At 28.8% G+C, this 9686-nt stretch overlaps 2 protein-coding genes across 2 annotated transcripts; one reads left to right on the top strand and one right to left on the bottom strand.

Annotated features, from left to right (window-relative positions):
* Positions 1-853: 853 nt before the first annotated feature.
* Positions 854-4264, top strand: LOC148226556 (phosphoserine aminotransferase). Its single transcript, XM_088203255.1, has 8 exons — positions 854-931; positions 2122-2252; positions 2323-2438; positions 2501-2662; positions 3368-3462; positions 3527-3696; positions 3771-4025; positions 4082-4264. The coding sequence occupies exons 1-8, from the start codon at positions 884-886 to the stop codon at positions 4188-4190; spliced, it is 1086 nt and encodes a 361-aa protein (XP_088059381.1). The 5' UTR covers positions 854-883; the 3' UTR covers positions 4191-4264.
* Positions 4265-8333: 4069 nt separating this feature from the next.
* On the bottom strand, positions 8334-9022 carry UK114 (reactive intermediate imine deaminase A homolog UK114). Its single transcript, XM_088203791.1, has 3 exons — positions 8862-9022; positions 8561-8790; positions 8334-8488 (listed from the first exon to the last, which is right to left on the bottom strand). The coding sequence occupies exons 1-3, from the start codon at positions 8921-8923 to the stop codon at positions 8370-8372; spliced, it is 411 nt and encodes a 136-aa protein (XP_088059917.1). The 5' UTR covers positions 8924-9022; the 3' UTR covers positions 8334-8369.
* Between the last annotated feature and the right edge of the window lie 664 nt (positions 9023-9686).

Here is a 9686-nt window from a genome sequence, read left to right as displayed (position 1 = left end):
GAGAAGAGAGATTTTGGCGTTGTTGTGAATATTGCCTTACACACGGTGAGACCAGTGGAGTTGCTTTTTTTTGTTCGCAAACAATGAATCGTTGCGAACAAGCAAAAAATTGAAAAAAATTGTCGCCGTCACGTCAGTGCTACCAGAGTGTCACCTTGTTTTGGCCATAAGGAATAGGTCCTTCCTTTTTTTAATAAAAATATGGTTATAATACAAATAAACGCTAAATGTGTAAATTGAGAGTGGTGATAATTTTTTGTTTAAGGAGCTGTTAACACTTTACCTACCGCAGACGCCAATTGGCGTCCTGTGTATGTTTTCGTTTCCATGTCAAATTAAAAATATATGCTTAGTGTTTTATTTGCTTTTTTTTTTAAGAGATGACTAAATAAATGTATGAATTTTCATTTTATTTTAATTTTTTTTTTTTTTTAATTATATTTAGACAAATGCGAAGGTTTTATAAATATATTTTATATTTCTTTCATCAGGCAGTTTCACTACCAGACAAACTTATGTATCTTTGGATGTGGTCCGAATATTTTAACAAATTTTTCTAGACATGTTATAAATGTAGCAATGCATCAATTCAAGCCATTATTAAGTGGTTCTCAACATATGGTTCGCCGGAAATAAAAATTAATTATTACATTTCCTTATTATTAGATTTTAAAATTGATTGAATTCTTACAAAATAAGAAAGGAATTTATATATAATCGAAAATATTCCATGTCGGTGGAATATATTAATGCACACACACGAGTCAAAAGTATAGCATTTCTGTCTGGCGATAAAGCCCGGTGATTATATATTCTGTACAGAAACAAACTGGTTTGGAGAGGTCCGTGGTTCAGTTTATCGCGTGAACTTGACCGCGCAGACATGCCTGTCGTCAATTTCGGTGCCGGTCCCGCAAAACTTCCAGAGGAGGTAAATAAATTTACGATAAAATCACAGCTAATCGATTAGAGAAGGTATTGGATTTCATTGATATATTATTTAATACAATATTCGGTTCAGAATCTTGAATCGAACGCAACAATCGAACATTCGACGAAAACGTGACAAATTGACGGAGCTCTTTCAACAAAAAGTAAATTGTACATGCATTTATGCAAACACTCCATCACATTTAGCGAGCGTGGCTTTTGCATTGAATACACTTGTCAAAATTACAGCGAATTGTCAAAACACCACTCTTTTGTATTTTATCTTTGTTTTTTTTTTACATTTTTAAGAAATGAATCAATTTTTAATGGACTTTTTAACCATGTAAAAAACAGTTTTCACAGAAAATTTAAACAAAATTACTTGATGCATAGTATAGTTTATCTTAGCTTTTCCTTTACGGAATTTGCTTGTTAAATATTATAAAAAATATGTTTAAGTCGTGTTATCGATGGCTAAAAGTGTAAATTTGCTAGCTCAGGTGAAAATGACTAACAATGTCTTCTTGTACCTTTAATTGAATTACACATGCTCAAAAATCTCCAATTAAACAAAAAATTCATATCAAGAAAATTTATATATATTTTTATTTTCCTATTTTCAAGTTGTCGATGTCTATTTAGTTTTTTGTTTCTCCTGTGAAGTTGTCAAATACAGAGTTAGCAATTTTATTATTTATTATTTTTAGCCATCGATATGTAATTAGATATTCCTAACTATTTTTATTTTTGATTTAATTTTTCTTAGAGTTTTATTAATGGTTATATATATTTTTAAACATACATTTTTAATAGTAGTTGATTATGTTTACCCCATTGGGGTAAACATAATCAACTACTACTAAGTAATTAGTAAAGCACCAGACTAAAATCAGTCTGTAAATCAGTGATTTTTATTATTTATAAACCATTATTAAACCTTACAATTAGTAGATGTTACTATGCATGAACAAGCTCTATTTGATTTTACATATTAATCGCGATTTTTATCCGTGAGGTAAGGAAAATCTAGGAAAACCTAATTTGTGATGATCAATCGGAAGTATAATTATGTAATTATCACTAATATCAGTCTTCCGAACACCAATTAAATTAATAAACATTTCGAACTCAGGTTTTTTAGTTACTAATTAACTGACTTATTATGTACTTATATTTTAAAATATATTTCAGGTTCTTGCAAAAGTACAAAATGAGCTAATCGGTTATGAAAACTCCAAGATAAGTGTGATGGAAATGAGCCATCGATCCGGAGACTACAAAAAAATTAACGATGGATGCCAACAGCTCATCAGAGAATTATTGTATATATTTTATTAATTAAACATTGTAAAATCTAATCATTTATTAAAAAACGATTTTATTTTTCACCAGGAATGTACCTAGTAATTATAAAATAATTTTCATGCAAGGCGGCGGAACAGGATTGTTTGCAGCAGTTCCCCTAAATTTAATATCAAAGACAGGAGTAGCCGATTATGTAATAACTGGTAAATATTATGTTTTTTTAAATATATAAGTTAACAAAGTTTGATATACAATTTGTTTATAGGAACATGGTCCGCAAAAGCAGCAAAGGAAGCTACTAAATATGGTAAAGTGAACTACGTGATTCCAAACAGCAGCAAATACACTTCCATTCCTGATGTTAACACATGGAAGCTGGATGCAAATGCTTCTTATGTTCATATATGTTTCAACGAAACAGTCGAAGGTGAAGTATTATGCAATTCATAAATATGTTACACGTGTTTGTACTTATTGAGTTATTCATATTTAAAAAAATCATCGCTATTGTGACTGTTATTGGTATTATATCACCTGACATAACACTTGTTTAATTAAAAAAATATTAGATTGAAAAACAAGTAATAAATAAAATATTATTTCATTACTTTATCATCGAGATAACAAGTTTCTTGAATATTCATAAACATAACTCATAAAACAATAAATCTTAATTATAAAATAGCTTAGAGTTTTCAATGAAAATTTCAAGATAAATATTCATAAAACATTCAAAGGTCATTTGTGATAACATTATTATTATCTTATTTTATGATTAGATGAAAAAAATTGTACGAAAAAAATATGATTCCATAAAAAGTAAAATTTTACTAAATTATTTTTAAATGGAGTCTTGTGAATATTTTTGTTAAAAAACGGTAAAAATAACTTTGTGGAATCCCTTATACACCCTCTCCCGAAAGGGGGGGGGGTGCTCACTGGGTAGGGGCGTAGTAGGTAGTGAGTGCCAGAGCGAGAAAGCATTAGGAATTTCTAAAGACTTAATAATACAATATATATATATATATCTACTCTTAAGACATACTTATTAAATATATTTTACAAATAATAATAAAATATTTGCGGTAGCATGTAACTTTATAAGAGGTATTGAACATAACTTTATATTTAGGTATTGAATATCCATACGTGCCTGATACAAAAGGAGTACCGTTAATTGCCGACATGTCATCGAACGTAATGACTAAAGCTTTGGATATATCGAAGGTTTTTACTTTCTCATTTTATTGATTATTTAATGCATTTTTAAATACACGTTCTAGTTTTTCAGTTTGGATTAATTTACGCTGGAGCTCAGAAAAACATTGGACCAGCCGGCGTTACTTTGGTCATAGTCAGAGAAGATCTACTGGGTTCATCTCTGCCTTACACACCGACTATATTAGATTTTACAATAAACGCCAAGGAAAATTCTTTATATAATACACCTCCGTGCTTTACGTAAAAAACAATACTTTGTTAATATATTGTTCAGAGTAGAAACCGACTAAGCAGGTTTAATTTGTATTTTTTAGGATATACGTTATGAAGGAAGTTTTCGAATGGATCAAGAAAAATGGCGGTGTAGAAAGCATGGAGTGCAACTCTGCGAAAAAGTCAAGTTTATTGTACGAAGTAATCGACAATTCGAACGGATTTTACGTGAGCACTGTGGACAAAAATGTGCGAAGCAGAATGAACATCACATTCAGAATCGTCAAAGAGGAACTTGAGGATGCGTTTTTGCAGGGGGCAGAAAAACTGGAACTTCTGCAGTTAAAGGGACATAGGTATAAAGTGATAAATTTTGGAATTTTAGAGTAGAGATTTATAATTTTTTTTGCAGAAGCGTCGGTGGAATTAGAGCCTCGGTTTATAACGCGGTATCCATTAGGGAAGTGGAAATCTTGACGAACTACATGAAGGATTTTCAATCAGAACATTCTAACATTTAAATGTTATAATAAATATGAAGTTCTAAAATTTCGTGCGATGTAATATGTTCGATTAATAAACGCTTAGTATCTTATTTATAGTTTTATTTTTAATAATTATTAAAACCATTATTTTAAATAAATAATATTCTTATATATATATATATATATATATATACCTCTTTGAGACTTACTATATACATTGAGAGAAATATTTGATATTTAGTTTTATTATATCAAAATTGAGATGACAGTATCTGGCAGCGGTGTAGCATAAAAAAAACAAGTTGATTCAAAAGATAAAATCAGACAGTCAGGATATTAGTCTATAGTGTTTCTTCTCGAGAATTTCTCGAGAAAAATGTCAAATTGAGAAATTTTATACAGCAACAAATTTGTACGTATATTTTTAAAAAGTTTACGAAGATTGTCCTTTTTATAACGCTGCATTAGTAAAGGCATGTTCATTTTGAATATGCATATTTCTTGGAAGGTTTTAATAGGGGTTTGGGAATGACAAAAAAATGTTTACAAATTTTTAATGCTCGAACTCGCCTTATTTTTGCATAATTAATAAAGGAAGACACTCAGATAAGAAACTTTTCTGAAGGTGCTCGTGCCAGTTATTTGAAAACATTTGAAACAAAGTATCTATGCCTAGACTTGCACTTTGTTGCACATTAATGTAAATTGTATAGAACATATAGAATTAATATCATTTATTACCATTTAAATAGACATGAGAAGCAAAATTAAAATACAATTATGAGAATAAAAAACAAACTTGACACATCGGAAGAAAAAGTAGTAATCCATTAATGGACTCAATGAACATTGAGACAATTAGGTGTCTTGAATCAAGGGATGCCATAAAATAATTTGTTAAGTTAATATCTAATACAGAATATAAAAGGAATATAATTGTATATACATATCTTTATATATGTGGAATATCTTTAATGCTTTTATTTTTGCAATATTTTTTTGCCTATATTTAAACATGTTATTATTTATTATTTATTTATTATTTTATTAATTTATTTAGCTTAATAGCTAATCTTTACATCTAACAAATTTAGTAAACATATATAAAAATATATAAAAAATACATAACAGAAAGAAAAAATAAAAATATACAATAATAAAGTCTTAATATTATAATTCATTTCTATATGTACGAAGGTGTTTTTTTATTCCATTTATGAAACCCGTTATATTTTTGCTGTTTCGGATTTCTCTTGGAAGACTATTATATAAATCAAAACCTCCGTACATAATTCCCCAAGCCGTACTCGTTTTCTTATACTTAATTATCTTTAAATTTTCTCTATTTCTAGTATTATATTTATGTACATCTTTATTTCTTATTAAATACTTATTAAAATATGCTGGTAACATATTATTTTCTAACTTATATATAAATACTAAAACATTCATACTCAATATTTCTTGAACATTCAACCATTCTAATCTATCAATCATACTTTTACAATTAGTTAATCTATTTTTATTTAAGATTATTCTCATTGCCCTATTTTGTAATTTTTGCAACATTTGTTTGTCTAATTTATTTAACATATTTAATAGTGTTGCACAATAATTAAAATGGGGCAATATTATACTATTGTAAATTATTTTTTTTGTATTTATACTTAATATATTTCTTAATCTAGATAATAAACCTATTTTTCTACTAATTTTTTTTAATATGTAATTACAATGTTCTTTAAAATTTAATTTTGTATCAACAATTACTCCTAAATATTTTATATTATCCACTATTTCTATACTAGAGTTATTTATTACTATTTTAGTACTATTATCTAACACATTTTTATAATTAATAAACATACATTTAGTTTTATTCTCATTTAATTTAAGTACATTATTCTTTAACCATATTTCTAATATACTTAATTCATTATTTAAATTATTTACAATTTCTTTAATGTTATCACCTATGCAATACATTAATGTGTCATCCGCAAATAGATGAATTTTACATTTTTTCACGTTATTAACTATATCATTAATATACAAAACAAATAACAATGGTCCCAATTTAGACCCTTGTGGTACTCCATAAGACACTAATTTCTCTTCAGAATATACATTATTTATTTTAACTTTTTGTTTTCTTTTATATAAGTAATTATTAAACCATCTTAAAACTATATCACTTATACCTATACTCTCCAATTTCTTTAACATTATTTTTCTGTCTATTGTTTCGAAGGCTCTCTTGAAATCCAAGAAAACTGCTCCAATGATTTTGTTTGTATCCTTAGCCAACAGCCAATCATTTATCACTATGTAAATAACATTATTCATAGTAATTAAAATATAAAAGAAGTTGCTTGTTATTTTGTCCGGCAATTTAAATATTGAGTGATTTTTTAATTAAATTGTTGAACTAATGACAAATGTTCATTTATTCAGTGGACTCTAAAAATTCTAATGATTCTTTGGACTCGCAAGGATTAATATAATCCATCGAGTCATTAAATAGTATGAGAAGATTTTTTACCTGTCTTACACATTTTCGCCTTCAAAGAAAATCTAAATAAGCCGTTCTTCCTAGTTCTTCCTATGATTGGTAAAAGATTCTAGATTTTTCAAATGTTCAATTAATGACATTATTTATTCCTTAATTGCCAATTGAAATTTTAAGCTTAACTTTGAATCAATGTTTTGTAATTGTTTTAACTAAAATTTTAAAGCCCCTTCAGCTGTCAATAGTGTAATCTTTCTCAATTGAGATACTCTACAGTTTTTACTACGTTTATCATAATTCGATAAAGATAAAAAAAAGATAATGATTATTGAAAAAACAAGATTTAAGTTTGTTGACAGGCAAATTTTACTACGTAACTCTGTGGAAAGCCCCCCATACATTTTTTGTAATCTGCCAAGTTTCCTATTTATTTGATAATTAACGTAGTTCTTAGATTACCAGAACAAAAATAGAGAAGCTAAAAAAATCGTAAAAAAATTTTTGCTTTTCAAATATATTAAAATCTATATTAAAAGCTTGCAAAAAAACTTGCGTATTTTAAAACATCTGACACGGACTCACCCTTCTTATGCAGCGGCTATAAAACATTTAAAAATATTTGTACTAAATAAATTTTAAATAAAAAAAGGAGAAGTCTCGATTTGGAATTTTTTTATCGAGAAATAAATCTTAAAAAGAAACACTAGATAAATGTATACTACAATATTTGTGGATATCTGCATTTAAATAATGCGCTTGTGATAAAGATTTTTCTTTTTTATAGTATATATAAAATTCGAGTAGCCATCGTCTTTATGATATATGTGACATACATAGACGCCTGCCGAGTGAGGGGGGGGAAGAGGGGACGAATTTCTGGGGCCTATTTTCCTTGAGGAGTCTGATTTTGGAAAAAAATATAGCAAGAAAGGTCTGGATAAACGAGAAGTACTCTTCTGCATGCAGACGCTATTTCAGAGATGTCACGAAGTATGCAAATCTGTTTACATCTGCTTTTTAGGTTTTGGGAAAGAATTCGATCGCGTAAAACACACTTATCTTATAAAGGGCCTAAGTTCGATAGGGCAGATGTAAGACTTCTCAAACATTGATGGAGAACAAATAGAAAATATTCTAATCGAAAGAAGTGTCAGAGAGGCATTTGTTCTTTCTCTTACTCTTTTCATTCGATATTCCGAAACCATATTTAAAGCAGCACTTCAGAAACAAAAAATAATTACGGTCTGCGGAAACAATTAGAAACATTTTTTATGCTGATAAATATTGCCGTGTCATCAGCGTAACATATGATATAGAATGTACAAAAAAAATATGGTAATAAGAAAGTTTCCCGTGGACCCAGTAAGTTTAAAATATACCCCGATGAAGAGGTTAAGAACCGTATCGAAGTGAAGCGTATGTAAAGGGAACTGCTCGAAGTGAAGAGTGAAAGTTTTTGATCACCGCTCGAAGAGAGTGTGTTTTTGCGAACCCTTTAATATTCTAAATGCGAGCGGTTTTAAAGATTGGTTTATTTAAACGATTTCAGTTTAAATTAAGTATTTTCCCCTCTATTATTATTTTTTATTCATCTATCCTTAAATGACAAATTGCCTAAGCGTATCCCTGGTTTGGAATCACTTTTTTATGTTTTTTTTAATAAAATACTATTTTTAAATGATAACTATATTTCAAATTTTACATAGTCAATCATCTATATCGTGTATTGGTGCCGCTATAGCAATGGCTTCAATTTCCACCTCAGCGTCCATGGGTAGTTTTCCAACTTGATATGTTGACCGAGCAGGAAATTTATTCAAGAAAACTGTCAACATTAAGTAATAAATAATTTGCGTCATTGATAAATAATATTCTTTTAAACATATTCAAAACTTACACTCTTTGTAAACTGAGTTTACATCGGGAAAACTGTCCATACTTTTCAACATAATAGTAATTTTCACCACACTTTCGTAACTACTACCAGCTGCAGTTAAGACAGCGCCTAAATTATTGAGGGCTTTTCTCGTTTGCGATGCTGCGCCACCATCCACCAACTTCAACGAATCTTTGTCTAATCCCAAGCAACCAGAAACATAAAGTGTCTTATCGACCAGCACGGCTTGACTAAAATACATTGAAAAAATAAGTCTCTTGGGATTTTTGTGGATTTATATTTAATAAAATATACTTAATACCTGTATGGTCCAACTGGTGGATAAGTATTAGTTGTTTTAATAATCCTTCTTATGACGGACATTGTAGTTTGGTTTTTAAACGTTAGGTATATTTAAAAGACGTGTTGTAAGTAACACGCGTTTGTAACAATACATGTAAGTACACGACCCGAAGTGATAACATATCGGCAGTAGTTGCCAACCAGGAAGGCGCCGTAAAGTACTTGAATTACCAATCTGAACATTAAACTAATAACAAATAATTTATAATTATTTATTGAAGTGAAATTTTTTACTAAACACCTTTATATTTCAGTAAAATAAATAAAAATGAATTAAATAATTTATGATCTACAATATAACAAACTTGTTTTTGAAAAAATATACTTATACTATTTATATACTTTATATTGATAATTATTTAATACAAAAGCAGATATACATTTTAAAATTCTAAATATAATTCTAATTATTATATAACGATGGGTGCCTGTATTTGTAATAAAGCAATTTTAAAAGATAACGGATATAACCTCTGATCTATGTTATCTTTACTTGTTGATAAAGACATAAAAATAATCTTCTTCACCAATTTAATATTATCATTTCGAGTTGTTTTCTATCAGGAAATACTATTTTTGTTGAACTCGTTTATCAAGTTAAAGTATAAATAATAATAATCCTAGAACAATATGTGTAAGAACGATTATATTTTGAGCTAGTCAGATAAGAGCAGTGGCGTAGCTAGAGGGTGCGGGCCGCCCCGGGCGGCACTTGCTTGGGGGCGGCATATTCGCGATGGGATCGTCTAGTGTGGTTCTTAACCCTGAATGCACTAAAACATAG

The sequence above is a fragment of the Plectrocnemia conspersa genome, unplaced genomic scaffold, assembly GCF_051122295.1.
Source record: "Plectrocnemia conspersa isolate PC_06_02 unplaced genomic scaffold, ASM5112229v1 ptg000014l, whole genome shotgun sequence".
NCBI lineage: Eukaryota > Metazoa > Arthropoda > Insecta > Trichoptera > Polycentropodidae > Plectrocnemia > Plectrocnemia conspersa.
The sequence above is the reverse complement of the archived record's forward strand: the minus strand, read 5'-3'. Positions and strand labels throughout refer to the sequence as shown.